The sequence below is a fragment of the Brachyistius frenatus genome, unplaced genomic scaffold (assembly GCF_029030835.1).
Source record: "Brachyistius frenatus isolate BFR_SWC_R1_liver_20210118 unplaced genomic scaffold, ASM2903083v1 Contig_160, whole genome shotgun sequence".
In the NCBI taxonomy this organism is placed as follows: domain Eukaryota; kingdom Metazoa; phylum Chordata; class Actinopteri; family Embiotocidae; genus Brachyistius; species Brachyistius frenatus.
In genome coordinates, this window is record NW_027210759.1 from 182,193 (window position 1) to 199,074 (window position 16,882).

Genomic DNA, 16,882 nt, shown 5'->3' on the forward strand with positions numbered 1-16,882 from the left:
TGTAATACTTTCAGCACAGCTTCTACTGAAGAATTTTTTTTTTACAAAAAGAAAATCGCAGTCATTTAAAATAATGTCAAGCTCCCGCTTTTTCCTGAACCGTATTGCTTAATTATGAAGGATGTAGCTTCCCCCTGCGTCAGCACTGAGCTGCACTCTTTTCGTACGTAACAGGAGCAGTCTCAGAACTTTTTGATTACCCCTCAAATGTGCTTTCTATCTTCCACCAAGAACCTCGATTTCTGTGTAAAAACAAAACCTCCTTTTCTTGTTCTTCCTCTTCATCAATGAGGCCCACTGATCAGCAGGCTCATTTATTTGCATCAACATTCGTGGGGAGCTTTGTATTGACCATTTATAGTTAAACATACATGGTTTGTTGCCATAGATCCTTAAACTGTTTCATAAATGAGGCCCCCAGGAGACTCCTACCTGAGTAGTGTTGTTGACCATGTTCATCTTCTAATGGCAGCAGGATTACATGGAAAGTTTCAAAGCTAAGGTCGTCTCAGACTGCTTTCTTGAACATGACAGTACATTTACTGAACTCAGACGGCCTCCACAGTCACCAGTTCCCCTCCAATAAAGCATTTATTGGAATGAGAGTCACATCATGAAGGCCTACAGATGTGCAACAACTGTGTGATGCTATTAAATCAATATGAATCAGAATCTGTGGAGTGTTTCCTGCACTTTATTCAATCTATGCCACACAGAGAGTGTTAAGGCAGTTTTAAGGGCAAAAGACAGTCCAAGCCGGTTCGAGAGGTGTCCCTAACGAAGTGGCTGCTGAGTTTCTTTAGATTGCAATACATAAAAGGTTAGTGTCACTGTAAAGGCCTATTGAGGGTTAAAATGTCTTCGAGAGAGAGAGAGAGAGAGAGAGAGAGAGAGAGGATGTCGGTTGTATTCTGGTGCATGAACTCACCCAGAGGACCCGGCGCTCTTGCAGACCCCCAGCAGGGGCCTCTTTTCAGCAAAACTGTCCATGTTCAGAGGACCTGAGGAGGAAGAGGAGTCAGAGGAAGCAGCAGATGAGAAACAGAATGATCTGCACACAACAAAGAGGGACATTCTTTAACAAACATGTGAGGCAGGCCTCCAGTGCTGCCCACCCTCATCCAACAGGCAGCCCATTACCATGACAGGAAACGTGCTGATTACATTACTACTGTTGCCCTGCAGTACAATTATGGTCGCAAAATATTTTTGATAAATGACTGTTTTTTTTCTACCGAATCCACCACTATCCCCGGCATCCAAAACATCAAATCCATTTCATGTAAAGACTTTGGGGTTCAACTCTTATTCTCATCCACTGCTGAGTTTTCTCAAAGGAATCTTTAGGAGAAAAAAAAAATAAAAAAGCTCTGCCTTTCTTCAGAAAAAGCTGTGGAAAAATATAATAAAAGAATAAATAAATGAGGGAAGCTAGAGACATCTTCCAAATGTTGCAAAAGAGAGTAAGATTTTCAGAATATCTCCTTGTTTGTTTTGGGGTTTCAGAATGGAATTACAGCATGGTACAAACCCAGCAGGCATGTTAAAAAAAAATGAAAACATGTTGCATTAAGTGGACTGATTCCATATTTCCCCTAATTGTCTCATTTTTGAAGTCGGGCAGGGGATCAGGGGATTGAGGGAGCAGGGGCGCTTAGAGTGAAGAAGATGTTACCCTTTAGAGGACTGTAATTTGAGGCTTGACCGTAATCAGCCTGAGTTCCTGTGGTATGGCGTGAGAGCAGAAGTGCCTTCCCTACCAGCCCTTAACACTCCCAGCAGGGTCCTTTCTCCTTTCATGTTTCTGTCATCAGACATCATTCCCAGTCGAGATATTGAGCCGTAACATAAATATGCCTCTCGGAGACTTAGTGAAATGGCACATTTACTAAAATAAACTTTCTGAGGAAAAAAATGCAACTTTTGATGAATAGAGAGACTTTGATTTGATCAGTACTGTAATGGACAGTAATTGAAGCAAATACAATTGACTTCCATGTGGACTGCATGTTTGAATGTTACAGTGAGAATGGGTGCATGTTTAGATAATACTATAACATGGCCTGTAACACTGCAGACAACGTGCTTATTGTTAAACTTCATGGAATTACTCCTACGGGGTGGAAGCAGTGTGACTCTGTTGTGAAGACATACACGACCTCAGCTGAAAAAGAGCACAAAGACCCGCAGTGCATATTTCTATGTACTTTCATATTTCCTCAATGCTCATTTGTTTTCAGTCGGGGAACGCACTGCCTCATCTTCCAAGACAACGGAAGATCATAGGTTGTAAACTCTGGAGAGGATGTGGATAAACGCATTGACTGCCTTTGGAAAACCAGAACTTCCTTCTCTATTCTAGGAAAGGGTAACCTTGCCTTATTATAATCAACACCTATTTTCGGGCCTTTATAAGTCCGCCCACCCACGACCTCCCATCCCAGACAATTGGCCTTTTAATGGCTCACCACAGTGCAACACTGTTTGCGCCCCAGCAGATTGCAATCACTGTCCTTCATTCCAGTAGTACAATTCATATTTATTTTCTGCTGAGAGAATTACTCCCCTCATGTGTCGGGGATATCTGCTGCTTCTTATTACTGTGGTTTGCTTTCATCCACTTCCAGCGCGCTTCAAATGCTGCCATTGTGTGTTGTTGAAATCTGCCAAAAGACCGGAACATGGAGGGAGAACAAAAAGGCGATTTTCTCACCATAAAAAGCCACGAAACAGCTTTCACAGCACTGATTGACACCTGCAGAAAAGAAATTTAAACTTCACGTCTGGAAAGAGTCTAACCGGTGGAACAACTAAACCTTTTGCACCGCGGCTTTGAGGACATTCACGGTGCATTCAACTTTCCAGTCTCTGTAAAAAGACAGTGGAATCAGTGAAACATTTCTTTGTCAGCGCTGTGACCGTTTCACTGTTCGAAGGGACATTACAAATGAAAAAAATGTTTTAAAGTTCTTATATTAATTCATGTAAAACAGGATTAAGGTGAGCAGGTTTTTAATCCATGTTTGGTTGTTAACAGACAACTGAACTTGTGGTTGAGATGACAAAAATAACTGCTTGTTTTGGGACATATTTTGCTTAAAAGACAAAAGAGGACTAATTTTAATTGGAAAGATATAATAGATGTATTCTCAAATATGCCCCTACTCATCCTGTAATGTTTCATTTGTAGTAAAGGGACGCTGCAAAGCATTTGTCACACTGGCAACTGAAAACCAACTGGAAAGAATCAACCAAAAGAAATCAAACCAAGATCAACAATATGTTTGTCTGTTAAAAAAGATAAAATGCTGCAAAGTTTATGATTGAAGTATTATTTAAGAAGGAAAACACATTTTCCACATGGGTAAATTTCAACCTCCAACTTTTTTTCATGTTTTCTGCTGTTGCACCTTTGAGTGCCGGGGGCTGGGTCCACTTCTCTCCAGGTACCAGACTTGTTTCTGATTGTTGTGATTAAATATTACATTTTTTAGCTGTTTTTCATCTAATGTATGTGATTTTGTTTGTGAAAACTTTGCAAATTGGACAAAAATTTCCAGTTGAGAAACAAAAAAGGTCTTCAGTGAAATATCCGTCTCAGTCAGCCAGAGGGGCGTGTCCCTGTGTGTTTGATTGACAGCAGCTGGCAGGCTACCGGAGTGCTGGTGTTACACAGTAGGGAATGAGAACCAAAGTAAACACACTTGCACTGTCTACATGTCCTGGCAGACAGCATATTGTTAGTGGTGTAAGAAGCAGAGCAGCATCTGACCAACCCAGTGACATTTGGAGCATCATTTACAGCCTGCTACTGAGCCACCTCGTTTAGAGGAACGCATTTTTACCCTCTGAATGTTTATCGTGTGGCTCGTTCAACAAGCTAAAGTGCAGACAAGGTGTGTTAGATAACACACAAGCAGCAAAGTTTTTGTTCCCAGCCTGTGACTCCACTGGTGTATAGAAGCTGCTGTGTGGCTCACGGAAACCGTCTCCTCTGCTGGTGATCATCAGAAAAAGATCCGTGGATGTCGGAGTGCTCCAATTTCAAATAAATTCAGAACTAGGAAATGTTGAAATTGATGCAACAATTAACTTTGTTTTTGTACGACAGTCAGCTCAATCCAACAGTAGGCTGGCAGCCTCTGAGAATCACAGCAAGTTGTTCTGCCTCATTTACGTGCACATTTATTCAGCAAAAATCAAATCAGATGGTGAATTCTCCGTGCAACACCTTAGGTGTTAAGTACAAAGTTTCTATTATGTATTGTTCTTGAGTGAGCATGTTTATAATACAATGTCCACAGTCACAGACTAACAGATGCCATCATAATGATGTTATTGTAATTTTTGCAAAGCCTCACATTTTCTTTTTATCAGTATGTCAACTTTTCCAACTCAGACAAATAACATGTTTGCAAATCTTTATTTTTGCCAACTTCTCTTATTTCCCCTTTAGGCTTTGAGCATGTTGACTACTCAGCGTCACTACATGATAGGACCATGGAGCCACTGTTACAAGCTGAATTTCTTTCTTAAACACTCTTAATATATCATCATAAATTACATTACATTTAGTTATTAAAGATGTGGTCGTTTTTCCTTTTCTATTTCAGATGTTTCCCTGCATAGCTGCTGAACTGTGCTGCAAAATGAAAGCCGCTACCCGTCCTATTCAGTGCGACATATTGTTTAGTGTTTCAGGTATCGAAAAAGCATCAGATAGCAGCTGATTGAATATGAAGAAAAAACATTTTGTGTAAAAGAAGTCATGTTGGTTACATTAAATAAACGTGTGTGCAAGTAAGATAAATGATTACATACAGATGTATACTGTGTGTGTCTATGCACTTCTGCTGGCTGTGTCTTAAAATACTAAAAAACATTTTTACAATATTGAGAAATTTTTTTAGAAAACGTGAACACATTGAAAACAGCTCTTAAACACTGACACAACATTTTAAAAACACTGAAGCAACTTGTTAAAACAATTAAAATGTTTAAAACTGCATTCCAACAAATGTTTTTTTTCCATCACTCTGTGTGTGTGTGTGTGTGTGTGTGTGTGTGTGTGTGTGTGTGTGTGTGTGTGTGTGTGTGTGTGTGTGTGTGTGTGTGTGTGTGTGTGTGTGTGTGTGTGTGTGTGTGTGTGTGTGTCCATTCCTAGTAGACCCAAAGGCTGCATAGTACAAGACTAAATCCAAACTTAGTACATAGCTGGCCCTCGGGCATTTCATACGCTTTTAATCTGAAAAGAGGGTTTTTAATTTGAAACACGTTTATAGGTCTGGCCCTGCTGTTGCTGTCAAGCCAAAAAACCTTTCCATTGGCAAACCAGCAGGGTGCTCTTATTGTTAAGCAACAACAGAAACTATCCTGTGGCGGACCAGTGCTCAGCAGGTCTGATGTGATGACACCACCTCACCTTCCACTAACGTTTAATAATCACAGTTGTTCTTTATCCGTCTGACACGGTACCTTTGTAACAATAGATTCAGGTGGGCTGGTATTCTTGCATACAGCGCTCCGTTAGGATTTTTCCGGCCCGCACATTTGACATCTATTTTCAGTGCGAGTATTAGAGCGCTGAAATCACTAACAGGACGGTGAAGGCTCAGTGAGGTTTCCAGAGCCTTGGCAGCAAAGACACACTGACTTCAGAGGCTTCCCACCACCGATTGAGGGCAGGCCAGCAGTAATCGTAGACTGACTTCAACATTAGGATGAGGCACCAAGGAGCACTCTTTAATTTTAATGATATAGCACCACTTAAAATGCCCACAGCCCAAAACTGCATTAGGATGTGCCTTACACAATTTAATTTTTAGTGCTGACCTTAGATGCCAAAATCAAGTTAACCAAAGAGTTTTCTTTCAGGAAATACATTGTAGAATTTTACTGAGAAGACAATTCAGAGGACTCACAAAGGAAATATGTGTAATAGTACATGGAGGTACTTGAAGATAAATCTAGTGTTCAAAAATAAGCTGCGGGAGCATTTGAGGGTTCATGTGGAGAGACGAGGAGAAAACAGCTGAGCTTCTGTCTCGCTCGGTGCAGGTTGAGGATGGATGTGGAAGAGATGTGGCCCTTAAAAGAGCCGTCTGACATTTCTCATTAATGACACAAATAAAAGATACATAATGTGCTCATTGCTGAACAACCATTCCAGTTATTGATCAGTTCAGGGTGGTTTTATGGAAAATGAACTCTCTATTTGTACAGTTAATGAGGAAAATGTTAAACACTTTCCCCTTTACAGAGATAGAACAGCCCACACTGTTTCTTCTCCTGAATATGTTTTGGATCAACTAACCTCCAAATATTTGAATAGTCCAGCAACATGATTTTTAATACAACATTAAAGTGGGCCAAGCTTCCTCCACAAAGTATGCACGGACGTTCATCACAGTCAAGGTCTCCGTGATCAGTGACACAAGCAGCGAGCTGCTGGCTGGAGCTGCTGATTTACTCCCATCGGACACTCGCTGTATTTTCACCAAGTGCACAACCCTTTCGTTCAATCTAATCTGGTATTCAGTATGCTGGCTGCCATTTTGAAGTAAAACCAAAGTATGATTTTGACGAACAGTAGTAAATTATCATCTTATTATTATTATCATCTCATAAAACATCATTTTAAGAAAGACACAGTTTGAATATGCCGCATGTGATTCATTGGAAGTAGTTGACATTACGGCGGGTTGAAGATACTCACTGATATGAGGCACTGGCAGAATGCGAGCAGCTCGCACAGGACCGTGACGCACTGAGAACAGCTCCTGGGCTTCACCTGCCAACTGAAAGAAATGGTGAGTTAGAGATCATGTAAAGCTCACAAACTTTTATCATTACAAGTCAAGCCACTTATTTGATGCCGTCTACCACACGACCTTCTGCAGGCAGAGCTGTTGCTTTTTAAGGGAAATTTTCTGGTCTTCTGCTGTCTGATGGTGTGATGTAGACAGTGTCTCCAAACACCTCTTTTATTTTCTAGTAATAAATCATTTCTCCTCGGGACAAGTCAGTCATGGAGGTTATAGGTCTCAGGATATTTCTGAGAAACAAGGCACAACGACAAATCATTATTTTCTCACACTTTAAGAAAAGCGATCTTTTCTAACAGTGTGAAAATGTTTTTTTCTCAGACAGTGACGGGGTGAGGCAGGGAGGGAGGACGGGGAACATCAACATGGCGGTCTGGTGGTTAAAGTTCCAGCCAAACCAGAATAGGCACAGAATAAAAGGCCCAGTGGCATCGCATTGCAAACGAGCTGATTCCACTTACAGTGACAGAGCCAAGGAGGAAAGGTTGAGGATGTGAGAGCCAAAGATGTCTCTGTCCCAGTCTGGCTGTAAGCAGCAGAAACTCTATTCCCAGTGTTTCCAACCGGTCTGAAAATCCCCAAATCATCTTCTATTTTTGGACTCCATGAACATAAAAGCATAACTGAATGTTTCAAATCATTAACCTTTGGTCTCTCCACAGACTAAACTTTAAATGGTGTCCATCATGCTCAGCAGGTTTTGGACCAGATTCTGTAAATCATGTTTTGGCTGTACACACTTTTCATCCTCCATTTCTGTAACCGACTGTCTCCACTTCCCAAAATGTGCTTTGACCACTCCACGATCTCTTTGCTGACAGGGTAAGTAGAGAAATGCTGACCATATGACCACTTCCACGTCTCGGCGGCCACACCCACCGCTCAAAACATCCACCGTGTTTGTAATGCTGGTGAAGAAATGTCACCAAATTCAGTGTGTGAATATATGGGTCGGGGTACGCTCCGTGTTGTCAGTTGTTGGGTTGTACTGGGCGTAGACCTGGGGTGAGTTTAGAAACTACTGGAGCAGCTTTAACCAATCAGTATGCATCAGAACCAGGCAAAGACTGCACCAACGGCGAAACTATATTTAAAAAAACAAATGCTTGACTTCAACGTCATCGCACTTAACCACCAGCATAGTCGATGATTGGTCCGCCTTCAGGGTGGCTGAGCACATGTTACAGAGGAGACTGAAGCGGTGAGCTAGGCTAAGAGAAAGGGGCATTTTGGCCTTTTAAAATAAGTACATTTAAATATTTGTAAAGGACTATGAAGCCCGGGGTGTCCAGAAAATGACCCGGCCCTCTGATTGTGATATACAACAATACTATAGTCCATCGTTCACACTTTGTTTGGTAAATTTATGACTGTTAGCAACCTGGGGCAGTTTGTATACTACAATGGAAAACATACACATGGTGGAAATTTTGTAAACAGACTACTGTATCTTTAGACTAAATATATTCACCAATGAATCCATGCATCAGGTTGGTAGCGACACATCCTGTGTTATCTCCATTTCTTTCAGTTAAGAATTCAACTCCAGTTTTCCCCAAACTGGCGGTCATAAACATGTTATTACAGGATTTATTTATTTTTTAAATAAAGATAGTTTGGATGAATCATAGAGGGCAATGTTGTACTTTCCAGTTTGACCTGATGGTGGCAGTGTAGTCTCACTTTTCCAATATTGAAACCCAGACACATTAATACAGAAGTGCGTCTGTTTGGCTTCTCGTCCCAGAAACATAATGGCGCTGCAGCTTGTTCCAGGTTTACTGCAGAACAGCATTCTGTTGGCTATTGGAGGTTTTGATGATGTCAGCTCTGCAGATGAAGATGTACCTGAGGCTGCTGATGATAATGATGATGAGGAGTTCACCATTTATGAGTCACATGATGTAAAAACAAAACCAGAGCATTCAAATTTTAGCAGTCAAAACATGTCCAATGAGCCTCCCAAGAGAAATTTGGATTGATGAAGTGTTCTCATAGAGCTGCTTCAGCTGCTTCTATCAACACATGCAGTTTTTCTGGACACATTTCTAACTTGTTCCGCCAGAAGATCTCACAAACGCACACCCTCCTAGAAAACATTGGCCTTTAGCTACTGTGGCGACGCCAGCACAAAAGGAAAGAGGTGATGGAAGTCTTTAGTTTGTCCTGAATCAGAACATCCACCATACGTCCTTCCACACTCAACAGAAAACCCGTGGAGCGGTGTGCAGTAACAACACTGCAACAACTACAAGCACATGACCATGGTACTGTGCTGACAAATTTTGAGTTGGTATGTGTCACTGGAGGAGACGTTGGGGTGGACAGTGTGCAAGATAAACATGAAATATATCACCTTACAATAAGAAATATTCATTTTAAAAAAATTCAAACATTTTAAATAACAAAATTTCAGCAATTCTTTTTTTTTTTTTTACTTAACTGTGTAAAGGCTACCTGCATTATGATTAAATACCAAGCTTAATCTCTCTCGGTGTCATATTGTGTTAGAAAAATGACCAATGCATATGAATGCTTTTATATCAACAAATAAATATGAATGAAGACATCTGCACCCAGAATTATAAATCACAGGAAATTAAACGACAAGTAACTGAAAAAATGAAAAGGCCATATGATTAAAAGATGTTAAAGATGACACAACCTCAGTGTCTCAACATCCCGGGCGTTTTATTTCACTTCATTTTTCACCCATTTGATCTATAAGTATCTAAAAACACATTTTGGTTGGTTCCAAAAATATTGAAGCTTCAGCTACCCTGAACCTACCCAGACTAGCCAATTATTTATGAGAAAAATCCCCCAATATACAGTGGGTACAGAAAGTATTCAGACCCCTTTAAATTTTTCACTCTTTGTTTCATTGCAGCCATTTGCTAAAATCAAAAAAGTTCATTTTATTTCTCATTAATGTACACTCAGCACCCCATCTTGACAGAAAAAAATAGAAATGTAGAAATTTGTGCAAATTTATTAAAAAAGAAAAACTGAAATATCACATGGTCGTAAGTATTCAGACCCTTTGCTGTGACACTCATATTTAACTCACATGCTGTCCATTTCTTCTGATCCTCCTTGAGATGGTTCTACTCCTTCATTGGAGTCCAGCTGTGTTTAATTAAACTGATTGGACTTGATTAGGAAAGGCACACACCTGTCTATATAAGACCTTACAGCTCACAGTGCATGTCAGAGCAAATGAGAATCATGAGGTCGAAGGAACTGTCCAAGGAGCTCAGAGACAGAGTTGTGGCAAGGCACAGATCTGGCCGAGGTTACAAAATAATTTCTGCAGCACTCAAGGTTCCTAAGAGCACAGTGGCCTCCATAATCCTTAAATGGAAGAAGTTTGGGACGACCAGAACTCTTCCTAGACCTGGCCGTCCAGCCAAACTGAGCAATCGTGGGAGAAGAGCCTTGGTGAGAGAGGTAAAGAAGAACCCAAAGATCACTGTGGCTGAGCTCCAGAGATGCAGTAGGGAGATGGGAGAAAGTTCCACAAGTCAACTATCACTGCAGCCCTCCACCAGTCGGGGCTTTATGGCAGAGTGGCCCGACGGAAGCCTCTCCTCAGTGCAAGACATATGAAAGCCCGCATAGAGTTTGCCAAAAAACACATGAAGGACTCCCAGACTATGAGAAATAAGATTCTCTGGTCTGATGAGACCAAGATTGAACTTTTTGGCGTTAATTCTAAGCGGTATGTGTGGAGAAAACCAGGCACTGCTCATCACCTGCCCAATACAATCCCAACAGTGAAACATGGTGGTGGCAGCATCATGCTATGGGGGTGTTTTTCAGCTGCAGGGACAGGACGACCGGTTGCAATTGAAGGAAAGATGAATGCGGCCAAGTACAGAGATATCCTGGAAGAAAACCTCTTCCAGAGTGCTCTGGACCTCAGACTGGGCCGAAGGTTCACCTTCCAACAAGACAATGACCCTAAGCACACAGCTAAAATAACAAAGGAGTGGCTTCGGAACAACTCTGTGACCACTCTTGACTGGCCCAGCCAGAGCCCTGACCTAAACCCAGTTAAGCATCTCTGGAGAGACCTGAAAATGGCTGTCCACCAACGTTCACCATCCAACCTGACGGAACTGGAGAGGATCTGCAAGGAAGAATGGCAGAGGATCCCCAAATCCAGGTGTGAAAAGCTTGTTGCATCATTCCCAAGAAGACTCATGGCTGTACGAGCTCAAAAGGGTGCTTCTGCTCAATACTGAGCAAAGGGTCTGAATACTTATGACCATGTGATATTTCAGTTTTTCTTTTTTAATAAATTTGCACAAATTTCTACATTTCTGTTTTTTTCTGTCAAGATGGGGTGCTGAGTGTACATTCATGAGAAATAAAATGAACTTTTTTGATTTTAGCAAATGGCTGCAATGAAACAAAGAGTGAAAAATTTAAAGGGGTCTGAATACTTTCCGTACCCACTGTACATAAAAATGAGATGAAAATTATGAGCTACATTGTTAGTGTTTATTTTCCAGTAGATCTCAACATTCAAAGGTTTGTGACTATGTGTTTTTTGGTTGTTTTTTTTCTAATTCTAAAACTTGTGTTCATCATCTGACTTTACTGATCCAACAAGTGCATTCCAGCACAGACATGGAACTACATTCAGGGATAAACACTAAATGTTGCCCTATTAAGAGCAGATTTTAAGGTTTGCTGCATTACTGGTCTTTATTACAGAGGAAACACAACCACAGTGCAAAGCGCTTTAATGGATATGAGTGTGTGTGTGTGTGTGTGTGCGTGCGTGCGTGTGTGCGCGTGTTTCAGGCTTCATGTTCATATGTGATGCCAGTATATTAGGTCAATGGCCTGTGAGGCTCACGGTCGTGTCTGGCGTGTATAATGGCACATTGTTCTAAGCGCAGAATGCCCCACTTTGCTTCTTCTTTTATGCGTTAAATTACAGTGAAACGTGCATTATCACTTAAATAGTGCTTTAATCTGTTTGTTTTAAGTATTTAAACCCATCTGAGGGGATGATCGCTCTTTTGTGCAATTAGTAGCCTTTTCAAAGTGGCGGATTTGGAGCTGTGTTTTTATTCAGAGTGCTTGAGGCCCAGCAGTGGTAGATTAACACTGGAGACACGAGCAGGTTATACGAGCACTGATAGCAGGAATAAAAGGAGGCTGGCAACAGGGTGGGATTCCTGTACAGGCAAATGGACCTGCGAGGGTGAATAATGGAATTTGCTGGATTAAAAACAGAAGAGGGGAGGGCCGGAGGTTAATGCGCCGGGTTATTGTGCATTACTCCACTGCTCATCCTCGCCTTACACGGCTCTGTGTGACATCCACTGCCATCAACAACATTCCCGGCATTACATTAGTGGCCCGACGTATATGCAATATGCCAAATTGCTTTTCCAAAGTTGTTTTCCCTGCATACAGTTATTCATTATATTCACTTCATTTGTGGCTCAGATGGGTTTTTTGTGGAATCACAGTGTCTGCTCTTCTGTTTTAATCTCTCAAATGTAATGCCATAAGCTGTGAACAGATATCTGGGCCATATTCACAAGTGGATACACTCACCAACACAGTGCTGGACATATTGGAGGTTTGAAGGGAGCAGGTGCTTCAGGAATCGACAGTAAAAGGTGCGTGATCGTGGATTTCCATAACAAGCAGCACTAAAATCATAACGGCACACACACTGCTGCACAGTGCTGCAGCAAAATAAACTGAAATCAACATTTTCTGGTCTGGTTACAGATGATCGGCTGTGACTCAGTAAATCTGTCAAACCTGCACTTCAGTGTCTGCATTACAGAAACTTCCAATCTCCACTCAAATATGAGCATCTCTCAAACATGCACAGCTCCAGGTGCCCAACACATCGCTGACACTTGTGCAGACATCTTTCTTCCATTTGGACTCAACACTTTCGTAGACAGACAATTAGTCCACGGCCGGCTGCCTCTTATCAGGCTGCGGAGGGTGACACCTCTCCAGCGTGAGGCGACAGTAATCTGCATCGCCTAAACACCTCTGTCAGCATCCACACAGCCAGTCAGAGTCTCCATCTCAAGAGTGTGTGAAAGCGTGCATGTACACGTGTATGCTCATACTCTGCGGGGCCATTACAGAGGGTGTTGGTTTAGCAACTGTCACAAACACTTCACAGCCACTCAAGAAGTAGAGACTGAGGCACCGTCGGTGCTTACTTAAAACCCTGCAAAAAAACACAACCCAGAAACATCCCATAAACTCAGAAAACTGAAAGAAAAGCAATGAGGACGAGCAGCGTGTGATAACAGGTCAGTCCATGCTGTGTGAATCAGCTAAAACTGAGAGGCAGCATGTATTTTCACTGGGTGTGTGTAGTGTGGCTCAAACAGCTGGAAGCTTCGGCTCCACCATAATAACTGCAACAGAAAATCTGCCACATCACAGTGGCCAGCGTGTGTGATCACGAGCAAAGTAAGAGCGGCCTGTGGATGTTTATAAAGAGCCTGATTAAGGACTGCGGTGTGTTTAGATCTCACAGGATGTATGTGAAGTTTGCATGTTTCAGTGACAGCCTCTACATGAAAGGCGATACTCGGTGAGCGAAGCCTCCGCCGTGTTGAGGCTCATTTGTTAAGTTACAGAACTGTCAAAATCGTCTAATGATTTTCCAAAGCGGACTTTAAACAGGTTGATTTTCTGCACAAAATAACTTGACCATTCTGTGAGTTTAACATGGGCCAACCATAAGAATATGTTTGAATAGAATGAATGAATTTCACCCTGCAGCTTGCAAAACAAATACGAACCAAGTGTAGCTGTTTTTTCTTTTGCATATCTGACTTGTAAATAGCAGAGGTGATGTTAACCCAAATCCCCACTCTCACTGTATCCCAATGTATCCAAAAGTCTCCATCTTGTGGCCTCATTTAACATGACATCAGCAATGTGCCACAACTGAAGGACATTATACAGTATGTAGGGTAAAATAAATTCAGTTCATTTAGTGTTTTACAAAGCGGTGGACACAAGTCATTCAATCAAACAGTTAGGCAACAAATTAAATATACATAATATTATATATTAGAAATAAATATTTTTATTTGACTACTATTTTTATATGGTTAATAATTTGCACCTGCTTCATACTGTAATTATTTCTCCAACACAACAATACAATCACAATGTCACTCATAGTCTGAAAGTATTGTACCAGAATTTATGTGGGTAAAGAAGTTTGTTTATAAGTGTGAAGAGAAGGACGTTTACATCGTCTACATAAACCTTGTGAATAAGTGTGTATGTATATTTACTACCCAGTTCATGTTCTTGAAACAAGTCGACCCTGAAGCCAAATAACTACATGACACTAAAGAGGAAATGGATAAATGCCGGCTACTTTACACCTGTGATAGTCACAGAAACATGGAAAATAGAATAAAAGGAGCATTATGGTAGATTTGGGTGTTGAACTCTTTTTGTAATTGTGTCCATCTTGTGTCAATTACAATCTGTTGAATATCAAAAGCAGCTTTTTGATTGGCTGCATTTGCTCCCAGAGATGTATCGCCTGTCAATCACTGCTCACGGTCCGTGTGAGTATTTGTTCTCCTTCCGGCTTTCTCCTCACACTTTACTCAGACAGAGGTGGACTGCAGAATAAGGTCAGTGCTGCTGCTTGAATTAAATACTGCCCATAATGCGGTCACCACTGGCACCTAGTGGACAATGAGCTGCACTGCAATCCATTTAAACAGTGATGGGGGCTGGACTAAACAGTCAGGCAGACATTAAATAGGATTCAAACATTCCTGTTTGTTCTTGGGCCTCAATGACTGTGTGGTTTGGTAGGTTTGTACTTTACTAGTTTAGTTGTTGTTATCTTTTCTCTTTGGTTTTTGCTGTACAAGTTATGTTTTTCTAAAACTTTCAGTCTGCTCCTAAAGCACCAAAATGATTGATTAGCACTCTCTGACCTCTGTGACAGATACACAACTAAAAGGTCTTTCGACATACAAGTGCATTAGTAGACACTGACACCTCTCTGAGAAACTTGTTTAGGTTTAAACTTTGACTACAGCATGTTGTACAATTTAAAATTAGCAACATGGTTAAGATATACAGTATATTTAAGTGATCAACTTATTGGTAAAATAAGGTGGGTGTAAACTAATATCAAACCTTTATTAATGAATGTTGTAAATCTTTCTTGGCACAAGTTGTTGATGCGTGCTTGACGCTGCTGTGTTGATCACAGTGGTCTTCACATTAACTACATTTCTATTGTTTTTCTATCAGCCATTTGGTTGGACAGTGGACGCGTCCTGGTAGGTCCACAGTCAGCAAAGGATTTGACCAGAGGTGACTTTTGAACCCATTAAGGACGTATTGTTTACATTATCCAATCACACGATTGTGTGTAATTGTAATCGACACAGTAAGTAAAAAACAAAGGTTGGTGACTATTTTTAACATAGTTCATTTCATAGTTAAAAGTGCAACATTCATACTGTATTTCATTTAAACAGGAAATCTGTTGACAATAATTAATTTATCAGTCTAGAAACTTGTCTTAAAAAAAAAACTTTGTTTGTGCTGTTGACTTTTGGAGGGTCGATCAGAGCTGCACAAGAGATACATGAAAGAAGTATCGCTCTATAGTGAGCTGAAGATATTTAATCTATGTTTCATATCCATATGAACATATTATTGTTATAACAGAACCAGGTGAAACGAGACAGGATTACAGTTCTAGAGGTCCATTAGTTGTGTGACTTACAGACACGCTCCAGATCTGCATCCCGTCGGTGTAGCCGATCATGAGGCAGAGGGGGGGGTCGGTGGTGCCGCTGTGCATCTCCATAAACTCTGGGTTACGGGCCGTGTCTGTGCAAACAGAATAGCAGACAGTAAAGTTTAATTAGAGCAAATGTTCGACCCTTCAACACCAGGACAGACTCAAGAAATAAATAGAACATGTGTGGTATCCCAAAACAGATTTACATCAGGCTGTCTGATTAAGTCTTCTATCATATCTTTATTTGCTATCACATACCTATTATTGATTCTGCCCTGGGTTCAATCCATATATCCATCCACCGTGTAAAACATTTTCCTATATTCTTCCTGTACTTGCAGAAAAGCTGCTGCAGTATCATTTTAGTTGAAGTTTTGTCTCAGTCTGATCTGGATCCAAATTTCATTCCACATTTACCAAATACGATCCGGTGCCATCACACTGAGCTTTTGTGCTCCTTCAGTATGAAACATACATTCAAAAGCAAAGTTCAGCTTTAATAATAACAAGATTATGAGAGTTCAGTGGCCTCAAGAGACAATCGGGTCTGATTTACTGAATGTTTGTGTGTAAAATCAGGTGCAAACTTCACACCACCTGCAAAAAATGTCCATCACATCTACTGACGACGTGCAGCGAGAACTACATCTTCCAAATGTCCAGTTTAACACACGTTGTCCATTCTGCGTGTTTTCCTGCACCATATGTAATATTGGGTGTCTACTTGAAGGTGCAAAATACTGGGAGGACACATGGAAATAGAACAATTTATCACCCGCAACGATATTTAATAAACCTGAAAGTAAAAATAGAAGTGATTGTTGTGTATTTTAGTCCTTCCTCTTATATTTGGCCACGTTTTATTATTAAGCCTTTTTTCCCCTTTTTGTTTTCCCCTCAGTATTGACTTCCTCACTGATAATCTCCTATAAAGTGTTTTGTTCTTGTTATATTTATATTTCTTAATTTCAGTAGGATCAGATTTCCTTTTCCTTTTGCGATCGCTCTGTTTTCTATTGCTGGAATCACTTTAACACACAAACACCTCATTTAAATACAGAGATTTGAATCTGACTTCAATGACGCAATCACTCAGTAAATCACCTGCAAAACGGGTGAAAAAAATGCAAACTTTTAGAAGGAACACGCAATTTAGTACCTTTATTTGCGATCTCAGTAAATCAGGCCCAAAGAATTTATATAAGCACTGTTAAATACTTAAATATATACAAATATTAAGTTTTAATAACTCTTTTATATTCAAATGTCC

The 16,882-nt window shown here is 40.7% G+C and overlaps 1 protein-coding gene across 2 annotated transcripts in view; it reads right to left on the bottom strand.

Moving 5' to 3' along the window:
- Nucleotides 1–16,882, bottom strand: part of LOC138631597 (BCAS3 microtubule associated cell migration factor-like) — a 212,482-nt gene that overhangs the window by 182,189 nt on the left and 13,411 nt on the right. For both annotated transcript variants that reach the window (XM_069716632.1, XM_069716631.1), the window contains exons 5-7: nucleotides 15,595–15,701; nucleotides 6,716–6,797; nucleotides 929–1,001 (exon numbers count right to left, since the gene is read on the bottom strand). In XM_069716632.1, coding sequence (XP_069572733.1) covers nucleotides 929–1,001; nucleotides 6,716–6,797; nucleotides 15,595–15,701 — 262 coding nt within the window. The remainder of the gene's footprint in view (nucleotides 1–928; nucleotides 1,002–6,715; nucleotides 6,798–15,594; nucleotides 15,702–16,882) is intronic.